Source organism: Pleurodeles waltl, chromosome 4_2 (genome assembly GCF_031143425.1).
Source record: "Pleurodeles waltl isolate 20211129_DDA chromosome 4_2, aPleWal1.hap1.20221129, whole genome shotgun sequence".
NCBI classification, from domain to species: Eukaryota; Metazoa; Chordata; class Amphibia; order Caudata; family Salamandridae; genus Pleurodeles; species Pleurodeles waltl.
In genome coordinates this window covers 291478479-291497631 of record NC_090443.1, presented here as the reverse complement: position 1 = coordinate 291497631, position 19153 = coordinate 291478479, and the positions used below count along the sequence as shown (strand labels likewise).

The window sequence follows — 19153 nt, the reverse complement described above, 5'->3', positions numbered from 1 at the left end:
CATTATTATTTGTGAGTAACCTAACCTGCATTCTTGCACAGTTTTGTTTCTTTTATTTAAGCATACGTGTGCACCTTTGTTTGACAAATGAGTCGCGCTGCTGAGGGGAGAGTGGGAAGTACCAATGTACAATGACAGAAGCCATTGGAGGCTACTGTGGTAAGATGAAATAAAATAGAGGGCTGAAGGTGTAGGGAAGAAATCTGAGATTCGATGGGAGGACGGAGGTCTTGAACTTGCGTTTTTGAAGTTACTGTAGGGTGTCCACAAGCAGAGGCTCGGGATACCCAGTGACTATGTAAATGAGTTCAGTTTAGAGTCAGTGGATGAAAATGTATCTTTCATAGCTATCTGTTGCAAAACCGGTGATGTAAACAACAACTTAATGCTAATGAACAGAAGGGGACTGTTTGTTGTGTTTGAGGGAGTATCCGAGGATAGAATAAAGTGGAGAATGACACATTTTATTTCAAGTGACCCAGTGCCATGTGTGGGAACCTTGTGCAGCCCTGGCTGTTTAAATAACCCTTGGACTTGTTTTGCCTTTAGCTTTGTAAGTTATGTCCTGGAAATCCCAGATTTTCAAAGTTCTGTTGTCTTAAAAACAAAAACAGAGGACTAGCTGAAGTATCACACTTGTGGACCACTTTGCTGCTATTTCTGGGAAACACGGAAGTGGAGAATAAGAGCTTAGGTTTCTTCACTCACCTCTTCTATTGTCACCTAAAATCATATGATCTGTAGCGGAGGGAATAGTAAATTGAGGGGTTGGCACTAAAGTTGGTGTGAAAACTGATGAAGGGACTAGACATCTTATAAGGGATAAAGCTGAGCCTAGGCAGTGCATGTGCTGTCTCTGTGAGACATGCTGTGTTCAGTGAATGGGTTTTAACCACAGCCACTCTTGCCATTCGTTCTTTTTTGTGCTTGTCGTAAATGCCTCACTTTTATTAGTATATTGTGCTAAATGTCCCTCCTTTGTGTGTTAAGTTCTCGCCCGGGGAGCTTTCACTGAGAGAACAGTTTTGTTGGCCATCACACTACGTCACATTTCCTCCTGTTACAGCGTGTGATGGCCCTGCCTCCATTCTCTCGTCTGGTTTCGGTTTTGCCTTTCATCCTAGCTGCGATTCTTTCTCCTCGGTGGCTTGGCGCCAATGCTTCATGAAATGCTCATATCTGAAAATAAGAAAGAATATTGAAAAAAAATGTCTTGTTATTAATTGTGCAATAAAATAAAATACAAAAAAGGCTGCGCGTTCAGGGTTCACATTACAAAAATCGAACAACATGTTTGTAAGTGGGGGAGGAGGGGAACGGAGATCAGTTGTGCCATGCCTAAGAGCAGTTTATCATGTGTGCTGCATTGGCCACAGAATGTCTTCCATGACCGATTTACCATGGTTGCTGTGGGCATGTCTAATGTATACGATGTAGTTTCTATAGCTTAGCTTGTGGCTTCTATCGAAATGCCGAGAATACAGCAGTAAATTTGTGACAGTAATCGAAACTGGAAATGTGTATTTGTATTTGCATTCTTCTTACAGAGCTGAGCTGTACCAACACGTTTGAATGCACCGGTAGTTGGGAGTTGTGTATTTCCGGAATTTTTAGATACTCTCAAAGGTGCGAACCTGCACGAGGGATGCATTTTTTTTTCTTTCTCCAGGGAGTTGCCACATGGGCATTTCCTGTGCCCTCCGTGAAACACAGCTACTGATGTCCAAGCTTGTTTGCTGTGTTTGCGATTTCCTTGATCTTTTGATACTTTTGTTTGCACCAGAGAAACCTCTATTCTCAAATATCCTACCCTCACAAACCTCCATTGTACTCTTTACAAACGTAGGGAATTATGAATGGCTTGTGGGAGCAAACGGAAAAAATACACAGTGAGCGAGATTACATTTTTTTTCTTGTTACTACACAGTGGTGCTCCTTCACCCACGTTGTGTTTGTATGCGTCACGTTGTAAATGTAACATGAAAAACAAGCATTGGCATAGCCAATAGGAATTGCCTTTGGGTCACTAAGGGGGTCATTCTGACCTTGGCGGTCCATGACCGCCATGGCGGAGTGCGGCGGAAGCACCGCCAACAGGCTGGCGGTGCTTCCTGGGCGATTCTGACCGCGGCGGTAAAGCCGCGGTCGGAAAAGGGGAGCCGGCGGTTTCCCGCCGGTTTCCCGCTGGCCCAGGGAACCCGCCATGGCGGCGCTGCTTGCAGCACCGCCATGGGGATTCCGACCCCCTTCCCGCCAGCCTGTTTCTGGCGGTGTCCACCGCCAGAACCAGGTTTGCGGGAACGGGTGCCGTGGGGCCCCCTAACAGGGCCCCACAAAGATTTTCACTGTCTGCTGTGCAGACAGTGAAAATCTTGACGGGTGCCACTGCACCCGTCGCACCCCTTCAACTCCGCCGGCTCCATTCCGAGCCGGCTTCATTGTTGAAGGGGCTGTCCCGCTGGGCCGGCCGGCGGTCTTCTGGCGGTCGCCCGCCGGCCCAGCGGGAAAGCCGGAATGGCCGCCACGGTCTTTTTACCGCGGAGCCGTCTTTTGGCGGGAACCGCTTGGCGGGCGGAGACCGCTGCGGTCAGAATGACCGCCTAAGTGTTTCATCTTGCAGTCCATGGGCGCATGGTTAAGTGCTTAACCATGCTTATAAGGTCCCAAAGGCTAGACCTATTGGCTACGCCAATGCTTGTTTTTCATGTTACATTTACAACGTGACGTGTACAAACACAACGTGGGTGAAGGAGCACCACTGTGTAGTAACAAGAAAAAAAATGTAATCTCTCTCACTGTGTATTTAAAAAAAAAAAAATGTAGGTAGAGGTGGTTTCGGTGCTTGAACCGGTGCTGTGCAAAAGATCACTTGCAGTACTTAGGACAATAAACTATTGACAAATTACATAGATTCCAACAAGCACTGGAGAGCAGCTATATCTGGCCAGCATTGTGTCTTACATTTCACTCAGTTTGACTTTTCCCAATGTATGTAGCACGAGGGGCCATCAGAAATGTGGCAGTAGTCTTGTGACAGGGAAGAAGAGCTACAAAGTGTGAGCAGCATGCTGGTGTCATTAGAGGAAAAGCTGCCAGAAGCAGCCGGTCTGATCACTGTCCCTGCTGCTGAGAATAGCCACTGGGCTTGCTGACTGTGAGCATCCTGCAGTGGCATTGTAGAGATGCTGGTGGGTAGGGATTAAGCTAGAGCCTTCCTGTGTGCAGAAAAGAAGCCATTGCCCAAGTAGCATCCTAGCGGCATGGCGAAGTGCCACCTTGGGTGCTATGAGATAGGCAGGAATCCCTGAGCTTGCAGAAAGGAGTCAGCAGCCATGTATTAGGGGAGAAGAACATTTTATATTATTGAGTGACTGATTTTAAGAAAAGAAATCAGTGTGTGATGATAGACCATTTTGCAGATAAAAATAGTTACTCGTAGTTCCCAATTGAGGCAGAAGAATACAGGGAATAGAAAGACGATGAATCTAAAATGTGTGGACTGACCAAAATTTGACTGACAGTGTTTCAAGCTAGTGGCTGGATGTTGCATGCCAGTGACTGAACGTTCTTGAGCCAAAGAATCCAAATGGTGGATGAGTTTGACTCAAAGTCTGCTGTATGTGTATATTAAATATTTTATGAATAAGGTATTGACCTATGTCAGACCTAAAAAACATAAACCCATGAAATTGAGTTGTCTGTATAGACATGAAGGATGTTGTGAAGGACTTAAACAGTAGGAATAGACAAGTACACATAGTATTATACATATTTCCTCTTATTTACATATCAATTTTATGATCTGAGCATGTTACTATACCTTCTTGAATCTTTTGGATATGCATTTTTAGTGTATAGCTGTGTTAAGTAAGTAGTTTTGTGTGGTTGTGTCGTGCTTGGAGATGTCTTTTGGGTCTGGTGGGCTGGGTGGTCTCTTTGTGTTAATGGTTATTTGACTCTTGCAAAAGCAGTTGGTGTGTGCATTATTGGTAGCAGCTGATGATTTCATGTGTTGAGTAGACATTCATCTAGATGCATATTGCGCAATGTGACCCTCACCTAAATGACACAATTTCTGTGCAGTGGTATCATCTCAAAGCGGTGTCGAAAAGGTGTTGTAGGCCCTAGTGTTAGCAAAGAAATTGAGTACCCACACCCTGTTTGTATATTCAGAAAAAGAAAACAACTCATTGGTGTGAATGGGGTCCTCGTATCCCCAATCCACGCTGCCATTGCACCTGCTGCGCTGCACCGGTAGTATATATTTATTAAAAATGCCAGGCTCTACGAAGATGTCTTTAGTAATCTTTGAATTTGGAACACATTCAAGTTTTTTTAAATATAATTGTTTAAAAATTAAATGTTTCTTTTAACGAGTGTATGTACGAGTGTGATGCTTTCTTAATTATAGCGATAGTCTAAAAGCTTTTTAAAATAAACACTTAATTATTCAAATAGTCTTTTGTCATGTTTGCTGAGCTCAAAGGCAGGTACTAAAACTATCAACGGTTTGGAGTGACATTCACACTGAAATTTTACACCAATCCTTCTAGCCATTTACAGAAATAGAATACTCTGGTGGTAACACGCGCTGGCTCATTTAGACCAATGAGCTAGTGCTAAAATGGACGCAATTTACATTTTTCCCATTGTAGCACTAAATCTCAATACGCTTTAAGCACAGATTTCTCTAGCTGGTAGTAATTACCCATGCTAAGTACTGAAAAAAGAGTAATACACTGCAGTACGGCCACAAACTTAATTAGTTATTCCTCCTGCGAATTTGCAAATCAAACATGAGTGCCGTGCATATTTGATTTACACCAGGTTGTAACTCAGTGCGTGGCCTTAATTTACGATTTTGCAACAGCTTTGGGGTATTGGGGCACGATCAAGCTTTTGCCATAGAATGCACACATTCAAGCAACTTCGTACTTGATATTAAATTAAATATTATGTAATAACATGACCATTGTCCGGTTCTTCTCAACCGCCTCTCCTGATAAGTAGCATCTGTCCTTATCAATAAGTTCCTGGATTTACTGACACTGTGTTTATTTTCTACAGGCTGATTTGTTGACGTCCGACTATTCGGGGTACCAGTCCGGAATCGTTGAGGTACATATCCAGATTTCTTTATGTACTGCTCCTGCAATTTTTGAGGTTGGGAGGGATGGAATATTTAGAGGGTTAAACATACTGGCAGTTTCAATTTGTGTTGCTGGCCTCCTTGGATGAAGGTGCTTATAGGCTACATACCCTCGTGTCCGTATTTCAGTAACTATGTAGGTGGGGTTATATATATATATATATATATATATATATCTCCTCCAACTTTCTAATTCGGTATCATTGACATTATATTGCTGCTGCCCACTACAGGTTTTGAGAATTGCCCTTGTAGTGCAGTCACCTCCGACCACCCTGTCACCTTTTTAGGTCTATGTTTTGATGGCAGAGCTATCGGCCTGCCTTGCTGCTAACGATATAGATATAGTGGATTTTAAGTCTATCCTTTTGAGCCATTGGTTATCTTCAAAGAACCTCTTTCAGCTATTGTCTTGAGACTTTTGTTAATCATGGTTTGGCTCAGCCTCGTGGAGTAGTCATATCTTACCCAACGCCATTGTCTCCTTGGGTTTACCATTCTGCCTCTGCGTGAGTATGTGCATTGAACTGCATGGGGGTTGTCTTGTACCAAAATCGTTTTTTCTGCTCCTGCATCTCCCTTTTGTCTCTCACTCGGTGCAAACATTGCGGGTGTTACCACGTTAGATCCAGACCTATTGGATTTGCCAATGCTTGTTTCAGCTTACTGTTTTATAATCACTACGTTATGTAGTTACATTGTTTTTGAACTCATTGAAAACCTTGTAGCACAGGCTTTTCACAACCTTATTTTAAAAAATAACAACGTGTACTCATAGTGCCCATCTATTGCTAATAATTAAGTGTATACTGCGTGTCCTTGGTCTATGTTGTCAGGGCTCAAAAAATCATAAAAATGTTACTTGACCTGCAGGTCGACTAACTTAAATAATCTACTCGACCTAACTGTAATGTACTTGACCTGTAACCAGGTCTCAAATTGTATGATCCTATGCAAATAGTTTACAGAGTCACGTTTTTCTTAATTCTCAAATATGATTGCACCTTCAAATATGTGAACTCCGCATTTCTGCAGTACAAAAAAACGTTTTTTTATATATATATTTTTTAAAATTTGTATTAAGTAGACTAAAGTTTGCTGCATGCATCACAAGAATCTAGCCCACATACCCATGAGGTCAAGCCCACATAACCTAGGACCTCTTTTAGTTTACTAACAACATTGCCATTAGGGCAGGAGTGTTTCTTAGTTTGTTTAAACACTAGGGGAAATTTATATTTGCGCTGAATTTGCGTAATTTGTTTCCACAAATTTGGCGCAAAACTAACTCCATATTTTTATTTTGACGTTAGACCCGTCTAATGTTGAAATATTGGAGTTTGCACCATTTTGTTTTGATGCACAAACCTACCTTGCGTCAATAAGACGCAAGGTAGGCATTCCCATCTAAAAAATGATGCTAATCCCATCGCCCCATATTTATCCCCCTGTGCCAAATTGATGCACGGGTGGGAGGAGGGGCTAAAATAATGATGCAAAGCTCGCTTTGCACCATTATTTAACGCCTAGGTCAGACCAGGCGTTAGGGGACCTGTGGACCTAATTCCATGGTTAAACACCATGGAATGGGTCCACAGGTGACCTCCTCAAGCCCCCACGGACAACCCCACCCACACCAGAGGGACACCGGAGGATGGGGGACCCCATCCCAGGTAAGTAGGGTAAGTAATTTTTTTTTTTTTTATTGAACTGCAATCGGGGGCCCAACTTGTGGCCCCCTGCATGGCACAGGGTGCAGTGGCCATGTCCAGGGGACACTGGTCCCCTGTGCTGGCCATTGGAGTGGTGGGCATGACTTCTATCTTTTATAAGACATGAGTCGTATGGATGGTTTTGCATCAGAAAATTATGATTCTAGGCTGGTTAGAGGCTTTTTTTTGCCTCTAACCAGGCAAAACCAGCACAAAACCCCCTTCTACCAAACCGCCACCTCCACCCGGCTAACGTAATTTTTTTTTTTTTTATGCTAGCCCACCCTTTGCACCGGCTTGCGCCTTTCCATCAATATGTCGCCCGACTGGCGCAAGCCAGTGCTAAACAAACCTTTTGATGCAATTTAGTGCAGTTTTGCATCAAAAAGTATAAATATGCTCCTCAATTTTAATAAATACATTACTAAACCATGATGTGGTAACACATTGTCATCTACACATAGTAACTTTCCAAGAAATGTCCAAAAACCTCCCCACTAACTTGCAGCTTTACTGATAAAACTATTTATAGTGTGTTAACAATCTGTGAAAATTAGGTTTCAGAAAACATATCCTTTGCACATTAACATGTAAAGTATTCTGATTCGTTTTCATCTTATTAAATTCTTTTTTTATCACACAAATATAAAAAAGGGCTTTCACAACTACTGAAATATATATTTTGAAATGTTTGCAATGTTGACTTAGTCATCATCAAATACTTTATTCGGTTTCAAATAAAAACCATGTTGACTTAGTTATTTAAATGTTGTGTGTTAGGAAATACCTGACACCCTATATTCTTTTATTTTACATTCTAAGCAGCTGGTCACACAGTTCACCTTACAAAGTCCTGGAACTCTGCAGTCAGAAGAAAAATTAATTGTAAGAAAAACTGACTTTTGACCTCTGTCTGTGAACACAGAGCAAATGTGTCATAAGAACAAGATTTAAAGGCATCTTTTATCGCCCCTCCACTTTTCAATTGAACAGAACACCTGTTCAGTGTCAATTCCCCAGAAGGGTTAGTAAGTATTAAAAATAGCTCAACCTGATCAAATAAGACTTGCCAATGCCAGTGATCCAGTGGATTTTTCGAGCCCTGGTTGTCAGTTATTCTCTGAGCCACTGGAAAACCACAATTGTTTACATGCAGCTTTTTCATCTTAGATATGAATTTATGGTAGTTGCTAAATCTTCCATCTACTGCAAAATCTGTAGATGTCAACAAAAAATGTTTCTAGCCCATATGGATTAAAAGTTCTTGTAATCCCCGCACACTGCCTGCAAACGTTTGCTAGTCACCTTTCAGGCATAATCTGGCATTACAGTAAATGATGGTTCTACTCATTTATCGAAAACATTCTGAGTTGATGGACCAGTGAAGGTCCTTTGTCTGCAGCACAAAACAAAAGCTTCAAACACTTGTGTCGTTTGAGCAGCGTCGAAAATTTGAGTCTCCTTTATCACGAAAAAGTGTTTTGCTACACATACAAGTTAATTTGTACTTCGGAGTCCTTATTCTCACAGCTGCAGTTATTTCAGGAAGCACTCAGACTTCAGAAAAATCCCCTTCTGCCCCCCCCTTGCAGTGCAATCGAACAGTACTCCTAAGTCTATTGCACCACTTAAGTAACATTGCACCTGACTTTTGATTGTACATTGTTGGTTACTGTGCTCATCTGTACTGTCTGAAATGTTTATAAATCAATAAACAAAAAAAAGACTTAAGAAGAATTCCAACCGTGATGCACCTCATTTTAAAGTTCAGTGGCTTGAATCATGAAGCGCCTCCTAGACAGACATGTACATTACCAATATATAGTACTCACAAGTCTGGAATCTCTCTATAAAGCCTGTTTCTAATTTCCATAAGGCAGATGACTTGTGATGTCTCTAGCTGCCTGTGATAAAGATATGATCGAGCTGTTAATTTATAATAACTTACTACATTTATGTTCTAATGTTGTAATGCCTGCTGCCAAAGCCTTCAGCAAGGATGAAGCGGAGGACATGGAGGATAATTAATGCTGCAGTTTAAACAATGAAAACAACAAAGTGACACATATGTTTCTAGTGGCCGAACTGCACAATGTGAAATCAGAAAACCGAAATGTGTGATTCTAGGTAATTGTTTTATTTCACTTTACATCCTTTTTCTTCATAATCACATATAAGAGCACTCTAAAATACATGCGTTCAGCATGTGCTCTGTACAAAATCTTCTACTGTGTTTGAGTTAATTAACTGTAACGTTGTTCATGTATAACAGGATCCCCGGCCACCCAAAGAATGCACATAACAACTGACATGCTGTCTGGGTGGAGGGAAGAATGAGTGTTTCCAAATTGATGTTTTTTTAAATTTTGTTTTGAACTTGTCTTTATTCGCATTTTTACATGTGTATGAATACACCTCATTATCAGGGTTGCACTCAATTGACATAAAGGTTACAACAGAAAAAGTAATTAAATCAAGACATTTCCTAACCAGCATGTGTGACGGGCGATCGTCCAGGACAGCTTGTTCGATCTGATCCTGTTTAATTTTGCTTAACAGGTGCAGCACTATGCTTCCTTGTTTGGGCAGTAGTCTGACCAGAGTAGTACCCCGCCGCTGGATTATCGAACATGCTTCTCCGAGAGTCTTCAGATTATGCATTGTACAAGCTATTATGTAGTCAAACATTAAGTTAAGAAGAACCAAAGCTAAGCCAGACACCATCCGTTCATGGCATTGGGTTGGGGGTGGTGGAGAGGGGTTCAGTGCTAGCATATCCTGGTGAAGTAGTACTGTGTGTTGTATTGTAACAATAAAGGGGGTATGTGTTGGTGTGGTGCGCAATCCTGTCTACAGCTATGTGTACCTATCCCCTTTAGGTTGGCTTGGCATGTGTGATAGGGTCAAGGGGAACCTAGTGTTTGTCTGTTCTCTCCTAATCGTCTGATTCTGCCATCTCGTCCTGAGTCCCCTCTGTGTCCAAGTCTGGTGTTTGTGACTCTTGTGTGAACTGCGGGGATCCCTGGAGGTCTAAATCTTCTAACATGTCACTCCACAATTCTAAATCTTGTTTGGCATTTTTGGTGGTACTCTGTTCAGCAGTGCCCCGTTCTCTGAGCTCTGCCCTCCACTTTCCCAGCAGGGGTGGGGTGGGGGGGGGGGGGGGGGGAAGCATTGCACAGGTCCAATGTATTGTGACACATCGTTTAGCCAATACTAACCCTAGCAGAGCAAACCATTAGTTCATTTTTGTCCCTTTCTTAGGTGGGGGGGAGTAAGCCCAGTGGGAGGAGGGGGTGAGGTACGCACAATGTAAATAGAGGAATTGGGTTAACTTAAAATGGGCATTACTCGCCACCTCGCGGACTTTGCACAAAAGCCCTCCTCCATTCCGAGTCGGTGAGGGAGGAGTCTACAGATCTGGAGCACCTCTACAGGGAGTGCAGAATTATTAGGCAAATGAGTATTTCGACCACATCATCCTCTTTATGCATGTTGTCTTACTCCAAGCTGTATAGGCTCGAAAGCCTACTACCAATTAAGCATATTAGGTGATGTGCATCTCTGTAATGAGAAGGGGTGTGGTCTAATGACATCAACACCCTATATCAGGTGTGCATAATTATTAGGCAACTTCCTTTCCTTTGGCAAAATGGGTCAAAAGAAGGACTTGACAGGCTCAGAAAAGTCAAAAATAGTGAGATATCTTGCAGAGGGATGCAGCACTCTTAAAATTGCAAAGCTTCTGAAGCGTGATCATCGAACAATCAAGCGTTTCATTCAAAATAGTCAACAGGGTCGCAAGAAGCGTGTGGAAAAACCAAGGCGCAAAATAACTGCCCATGAACTGAGAAAAGTCAAGCGTGCAGCTGCCACGATGCCACTTGCCACCAGTTTGGCCATATTTCAGAGCTGCAACATCACTGGAGTGCCCAAAAGCACAAGGTGTGCAATACTCAGAGACATGGCCAAGGTAAGAAAGGCTGAAAGACGACCACCACTGAACAAGACACACAAGCTGAAATGTCAAGACTGGGCCAAGAAATATCTCAAGACTGATTTTTCTAAGGTTTATGGACTGATGAAATGGGAGTGAGTCTTGATGGGCCAGATGGATGGGCCCGTGGCTGGATTGGTAAAGGGCAGAGAGCTCCAGTCCGACTCAGACGCCAGCAAGGTGGAGGTGGAGTACTGGTTTGGGCTGGTATCATCAAAGATGAGCTTGTGGGGCCTTTTCGGGTTAAGAATGGAGTCAAGCTCAACTCCCAGTCCTACTGCCAGTTCCTGGAAGACACCTTCTTCAAGCAGTGGTACAGGAAGAAGTCTGCATCCTTCAAGAAAAACATGATTTTCATGCAGGACAATGCTCCATCACACGCGTCCAAGTACTCCACAGCGTGGCTGGCAAGAAAGGGTATAAAAGAAGGAAATCTAATGACATGGCCTCCTTGTTCACCTGATCTGAACCCCATTGAGAACCTGTGGTCCATCATCAAATGTGAGATGTACAAGGAGGGAAAACAGTACACCTCTCTGAACAGTGTCTGGGAGGCTGTGGTTGCTGCTGCACGCAATGTTGATGGTGAACAGATCAAAACACTGACAGAATCCATGGATGGCAGGCTTTTGAGTGTCCTTGCAAAGAAAGGTGGCTATATTGGTCACTGATTTGTTTTTGTTTTGTTTTTGAATGTCAGAAATGTATATTTGTGAATGTTGAGATGTTATATTGGTTTCACTGGTAATAATAAAGAATTGAAATGGGTATATATTTGTTTTTTGTTAAGTTGCCTAATAATTATGCACACCTGATATAGGGTGTTGATGTCATTAGACCACACCCCTTCTCATTACAGAGATGCACATCACCTAATATGCTTAATTGGTAGTAGGCTTTCGAGCCTATACAGCTTGGAGTAAGACAACATGCATAAAGAGGATGATGTGGTCAAAATACTCATTTGCCTAATAATTCTGCACTCCCTGTATTACGTATCGTCGTCACTTAGAGCGTATGGTCTGCTTTTAGAGCTTTATATTCGAGGAGTTAGGCCTCTAGTGGTTTCGTAGTCTAGGAGTATCCGTAATCCGTGGGACTCCTCTTGCTTTTCTGGAAATGAGGGCCACAACTCCCTCATTTTGTGAGACATGTTGGCGTATTGCAAGTGCTGGCCTGGGGGTAGCTGATAGCAGTCCTGAGCCTCTTTTATTGTGAGGAATGTCATGTGTTGGTATGGGTCCCCTACGGTTGCACAGCCTCCATCATACCATTTTGTTAGGTCCATTACCGTTTGTATCTGCCTGAAGCTCGGCAGCCAATGAAGGGGCAATAGTCTTGCATAGGGGGCTCATTTGATCAAGACTGGGATCGCCCGTTCCCAGACTTCTGCTACCTGGCACACTAGAAATTGAGCCTCGCGAGGCACTTCCCATCCCTTCATCAAGTACCCGGAGAAGTCCACCACTCCTGCCCATTTCCCCAGTGACATTTTATTTGCTAGAATTTTACAGTACACCACACAAAGGTGCACAGACGAAATGACCGCAAAGTAGTACAACTGCAGATCCGGGATCCCATGCCACCCCCACCTCCCCCTCCAGCTCTGGGTCAAGTTTTAACACCTTCAATTTAACTCTACTGCTTTTACCTCCCCATACAAGGGATAGCCAGGAGTTTGTTGAGCTTTATGAATGTTGCTCTTGGGATCAGGCACATCGAGTTCTGTAGTATGTAAAGGCAGCGGGGTAGCTGAGCCATTCTGCTCAATGCCACCCTCCCCCTAATGGAAATCAGAAGTTTGTTGCAAAAAAAGTATGGATTCTTCCAGGTACTTTACAGTGGCACTCATGTTCAGCTCGTAATTGATTGCTTCCGAGTAGGCTAGCTGCATCCTTCGGTATCGGAACGTATTACACTCCTCGTCAATCAGCATTCGGGGCAGGTCATCAATGTCTTTCCCTACAAGACCTGCCATTGGGAAAAGTAGTGATTTGTGCTGATTAAGGTTCAAGCCCTATACGTCTCTCCAAACTTCACCAGGATGTCCAGCAGCACAGGTATAGAGTGCTCCAGGTCTGTCAGGTGTATCGGAGCATTGTCTGCATAGAGGGAGATGACATGCGCATGCCCCCCGTGGTTACTCCCCACCCTGCCATTGCCCTCCCCATTCTCTTTGCCAGGGGCTCTCGCTAGCGTGAAGAGGAGCGGGGATAGCGGGCATCCCTGTCAGGTCCCTCTTGCTATATGTATGTTTTCGTAGACCACCACACCTGTTTGCGCTCGTGTCACCGGGTGGGTGCATAGACGAGAACCCATGCATGGAAACCAGGTCCCAGGCCCATTTTCTTCAGGACAGTCCACCTGTACTCCCACTCCACAGTGTTGAACACTTTTTCAATGGAGATGTATGCCACAATTGCCTGCTTTTCTGTACCTGTTGTGGAATGGAGCACATGTGATAGTCATCGCAGATTCATGCGAGTCCCCCATGCCTGGCATAAAGCTGCATTAATCCCCAGGTACCAAATGAGTTATGACTCATTTTAGTCCACTGTCAAGGTCCTTGGCTAGTATCTTGGTGTTTCCACATAGCATAGAGAGGGGTCTATATGAACCTGGGTCCCCTGGATCCCTGTGGGCTTAGGGAGCATGAAATGTGGGCTTCACACATTGACTGAGGCAATGTACCAAGTCTCTTTGACTCCTGAAGAGTTTCGTGTAGTCTGGGTTGCAGGAGGCCCTCATAGGCCTGGTAATATTCAACTTTCCAACAGTTTGGGCCTGGGGCTTGATGGTGTGCCATGTCCCTGTCCACCATTTTGAGTTCCTCCAGCTGGAGGTCCACATCTAGCCTTTTACTTTTCACCTCCGTGAGGCATTGGAGGTCTAACTCAGTTAGATTATCTTTTATCATCGATACTGGTGATCCCATTCCCCTGGTATATATGTTCGCCAGGTGATCTCTCTGTAGTCTATTTATACCACCCTGTGTTGTCACTCTCGTTCCATCTGGACGCTTCAAAGAAAGTATAAGGGGGGGTGACCTCTCTCGTTGTAACAGCCAGGCTAGTAATCTGCCCAGTTTGTCACCTTTCCTATGTAACAGTTGATGATATTTGTGTCTGGTCAGGTTATCAAGTCTGTCCCATATTTCTGCAATGCAACATCATGTCTATAGCTCAGTCTCCTGGTTTTCCCTACTGTCTGATCTCTGCAGGGCCACCAGGGATCCCTTGGCCTCCTTAAGTTCTAGCTGTCGGCACGTGCCACAGTTTCTAGACATGCATTCTCCTCGTGCAGCTACCTTTTGTTGTGTCCTATTCCAAGCCCCTTGTTGCAGTAGACATCCAGTTTGTGCCAAAAAATCTTCACGTTATTTCTCTGAGCTCGAAATGTGGGGTCCGGAAAGGTCTCTGGATGTAACCACCAAAGGGGGGCTAGGGGAAACTGCACCCCCATCCCCAGAACCCCCCCCCCCCCCCCAAAAAAAAAAACTCCTCCTCCCCCCACCCCAGCGACATTGGTGCATGATCAGAGAGGAATCTACTCATGATCTGGATACGAGTAATTGCCATTGCTTTGTCATTTGATATTAGAAATCTATCAAGGCGACTGTAAGTTGCGTGAGCTGCAGCGTGACTTGCATATTCTTGTGTTCCTGGGTGGGTGGCACACCATATATCAATACAGTGCAGTCTGTCCATCACCGCCTGCAGTGCAGAGATCATGTGCTGTTTTGTTCGGGATCGTGGGGTATGTTTGTCCACCTCTCCGTCCAGAACGCAGTTAAAGTCCCCCACCCATATTGGGGGTATCCCCAGGTAGGGTGTTGGCTCTTTCTCAAGTGCGGGAAAGATGTCGTCACCATCTATGTTTGGGACATAGGTATTTAGTATGAATAGTTCCAGGCTGTCCAGGAATCTGTGCACCAGTAGGTACCGGCCATTTAGGTCAGCTTGGAATTCCAGCTTCAGGAATAGGATCTGCAGGGCAACCCACATGAGGACTCCATGAGCATAATGAGAATATGTGGTGGAGTACATCTGTTCCCTCCTTTTCCCGTGTAGTTTGTGCACCTCAGCATCAGTTAAATGTGTCTCCTGTAACAGTGCTACTTGCACTCCGTGCAAGCATAGATATTTTGGCATCCTGTTTCTTTTAACATAGGAATTTAATCCCTAGGCATTCCATGTCAAAAATCTACAGTTGGTACCCATCGCGGACCATACAATCTCCTTTCATCCACCATACCCCCATTGTGTGCTAAACAGTTGCCCTCGTAGCCATGTGATTCCCTCCCACCTCCAGGTAATCACAAAACATCAACATGTGCATCCCCAACCATCGCTTTGTCCCTCCCTGTTTTTCCTTAAGACTAACAGATTCAATGTAAGTTAACAAGAAAAATTCAGTGTATTGGTGCACTAAACACTCTTCTTATCCACCAGATTCAAACACTCTCACATTAGTCTCACCACATAGATCCCTCAGTCATAGCTGCAGAAAGTTCCGTGCTCAAGCAAGGGGGCACCCAGTTCTGCTTGAGTAATGAAACCCACGCGCCATCTCCCACTCTAAGTGCCAACTCAATTTCACTCTCTTCTACCTTTCAGCCTCAACTAACAGTGGTACCAGACAGCAGGTCCAGCAAAACGTGCCTCATCTCCGTCCACAACGACTCACCATATGCGCAAATCCGCCATTCACTACGATGTTATCTCAATGTTCGGGAAACAAGGAGAACTGGTCATTGGTGGCCCCCATGGCAGTTCGCATCCAACTTTCGCACCTTCAGTTCTGGGAATGGGCCGCTGGTTCAACACGGCCTGCCTTGTGCTGAGTTAATGAGGAAAAGTGGCATATGAAGTTATGTATTGATGTGAGCCCGATCGGCTATGCAGTCCAGTCATCTATCCTCGCTACAGTCTAAAAGGAGTCTAGGGGGCCTCTGGAATGTCTTGTACATATGTAGGTATACTGCCACCATCTTCCGATCCCGAGGCCGTTTACCTCTTCTTCCAGTGCCCGTGTCTCCTCTCTCTCCGATCTGTTCAGGATCAATACAGTGTCTCTTGGACTCTTCCTGCTGAGTACTGGGATCAGCTAGGGCTAGAGTTCCATCCCTTCAAACCACCACTCTTTGAGAGGGTCTGGCGTTCTGTTCACTTTCTGCTTTTTTGTCTGCGGTCTTCGGGAGGAGCCAGCGTCTCTGCCGATGTAAACCGTTGAACGTGGCGCAGAAATGAGACTGTCCCTATCTAACTTGAGCCAATCCCAGGCTCCCTTCAGGGTGGTAAAAAAAATGGTCTCCATCCACATGTATCACTTTCAGCTTTGCGGTAAACAACATCATGTATTGCAGCCCCATGGCTCTGAGTTTCTGCTGGAAAAATCCAGATTATGTGTTTTTCAAATTTAGGGTCCCCCATCCGTCGTACCACGCAGAGAATCTAGTCTTAGTCTGTATAGTTGAGGATTTTTGCAATGAGGGTGCGGGCGCACCTCCCACCTTCAGCCTTGGGACGAGTGTTCTGTGTGCTCTCTCCACCACAAAGATGGGACTATTCCACATTAGGACATGCCTCTCTGATCCACTGCTGAAGGAACAGTTCTGGTTCCTGACCCACAGCATCCTCCAGAAAGACCACGAAGCGGAGGTTACACCTCCATGAACGGCCTTCAGCATCTTCTGCCCTGTGCTCTAGATTTTCGTGTTTTTTGCTGTCAAGACAGTGAGTGCTGATTTAAGTGAGGTCACCTGTTTCTGCAGAGAGAGAACTTGTTGTTCCGTAGCCAGTGACCACTCTGCGACCACACGGAGGTCTCCTATCCATAATCCAACATAGAGAGAGAGACGGCCTCTATATTGGCCTGGGCTGTCATGCAAGACTTTTCAGTTGCAGCCAGTATTTGCGTTCTAGAGGGCTTACCGTTCGTGTCCAAGCCCGTTGTGGTTGCTTTGCGGGTGGGGAGATGGGTACAACCCCTCCCAGTTCCCGTGACTTTATATTGATCTATTTTGTTTTGTGGTCTGATATGCTTGGTCTTTCCCCACTGCAGCAGTTGAGGGGGCCAGTCCTGCGAAAATCACCTGGAGGCCCCAGGGGGTGTACGCACGACATCTAAAGTCAGTCAGGCGGTGGGACCCTGACCACTGGACAGGTATGGGCAGGTCTTGTATGCTGCCACGTCGCTTCCTCTTTCAGGAGGGTCCCACTCAAGCGGCTATAAATTTGACTCTGAGGCAGTACCTCTTGAAATATCGTGCCCTTTGCTTAATTACCGGTTGTGGTTGTATTATGTCCGCTGTCCTTGCGGTCTGTGAGGCGGCAGTTCCTCAGAGGACACTTTGGGTCACTTTGGATGGTTGATTGTGTATGCTGGTGTTAACATTGCTGCACAGCTTCACGCCCTTCACCTTCTGGTCCCTGATCTGTTCACCCTATAGTGTCTCGTCAGCGCCCATGTTCAGGCCCACATCCGCACTCAGGTCTTACCAGGGGGATCTATGGCTGGACAGAGCATGCCATCTAGCATTGGTGCATCAATGAGGCCTCACAGCTTGTTTATTCATCCCCTTGGATCTTACCGGCAGCTGTTTCCATTTGCAGTTGCTGCCGTCAAGCTCGAGGCCACCCGTGTGATCTGAGGCCGCCTTCAGGCAGCCCACTCCTGTGGGGCCTCATGGTCGTTCAAGGATCAATATTTTATTCTCTGCACAGCCCGGGGGTCCTCAGCGCCTCTCCGTCGTCAAATACTTTTCCACTCCGGTAGCAGGATCTATGCGTGGCTCCAGGTTAGTCTTGCTCGTGCAGGCACAGGGTCGGCGTCACTCATAGCGGGCCTGCACGGAGATCCCCTGCTTAATCGTGGGACCAGAGGCCCCTCCTCACAGCGTTCCGCTTCTCCTCCCCAATTGAATTGTCTTCAATTGCACCACCGCTCACCTCTCAGATTCGATGCTATTTACCACCCGCCTGGTAGCAGCCCTTCGTTTATGGAGGAACTCACGGACTGCGTCAGCGACCGATACACGCAAAGTGACAATCAGATCTTCGTGGGTGACTTCAATGTCCATTGGGGCTCGCCTCAAGACACCTATGCGAATCTGCTGGCCACCTTCCTCTCGGCAAACGATCTTATCCAACACTGCACAGAAACAACACACTCTAAAGGCTCAATCCTGGACCTTGTTATTTCTAAAGCAGGCTTGCTGACTATCGCTACCCCTATTCATGTAGACTGGTCGGACCACCTCCTCATCCCATTCTCTCTTCACCTATCACACTCTATAACTCTTGGCCAGCCTAAGAGGGCTACTTCCTGGTTCCGTGACACTGAAAATATTGACCTCAGCACCCTCTGTGATTCTGCTTTGCTATCACTTCCAAGGCTAGACCCGGACCTGGATGTTAACGAACTCACCTCCCAATGCCTCACAGTCCTTGCAGTCGAAATCAATAATGTCGCTCCTCTCCAAAGCAAAAAGAAAAGGCCCACTCCCTTAGCACCTTGGTTCAACAAATCCCTCTATGAAGAAAGGAAGTTCCTAAGAGCCCTTGAGAAACAATGGAGACAAGCGCCCTCCACTGAAAATTTGGCCACTCTTCGTTCAGCAAGATCCAAGTACCACAAGCTCATCTTCCTTGGAAAAGCGTCGCACTACAAATCCCTCCTTGACTCAGCCAAAAATAGACCCAGAAAACTATTCGACCTCATCAAGAACCCAAACAGCTCTCCCCCAACCTCCAAATTGGAAGATTCCACAAAGAAAGCAGCGGAATTCGCTGTATTCTTTGACGAAAAAGTAAAATCACTTGTAGTTCAGGTCATTCATCCTACCCCTACAGAGGAGCGCAAATCCTTAACCATTTGGCAAAACTTTGACCCCATCTCTGACGATGCTCTCCTTAAATGCATCCTCGATACAAAGCCCTCTAACCATTCTCTTGACCCCATCCCTAGTGCCATTGCCATTGACTTCTATACTAATTCTCTTTCCTATTGGACCACTCTGGTCAACCTCTCCCTCAGTCAAGGCTCCCTTCCTGTTTCCTTCAAAACTGGGCAGGTCACCCCTCTGCTTAAAAAACCCACCGCTGATGCGAACGACCTCAACAACTACCGTCCCATCACTAACCTACCCTTTCTGGCGAAAATCACAGAAAAATGTGTAGCGAAACAACTCTCTCGCCATATCAAGGAAAATGATCTTCTTGACAATTTCCAGTCCGGCTTCATCCAAAACTGCAGCACTGAAACAGCCCTGCTGCTAGTGATTGATGACGCGCT

At 45.2% G+C, this 19153-nt stretch overlaps 1 protein-coding gene across 8 annotated transcripts in view; it reads left to right on the top strand.

Moving 5' to 3' along the window:
* RBFOX2 (RNA binding fox-1 homolog 2) overlaps positions 1–19153 on the top strand; it is a 518182-nt gene that overhangs the window by 42831 nt on the left and 456198 nt on the right. For all 8 annotated transcript variants that reach the window (XM_069231196.1, XM_069231198.1, XM_069231195.1 and 5 more), the window contains exon 2: positions 5068–5118. In XM_069231196.1, coding sequence (XP_069087297.1) covers positions 5068–5118 — 51 coding nt within the window. The remainder of the gene's footprint in view (positions 1–5067; positions 5119–19153) is intronic.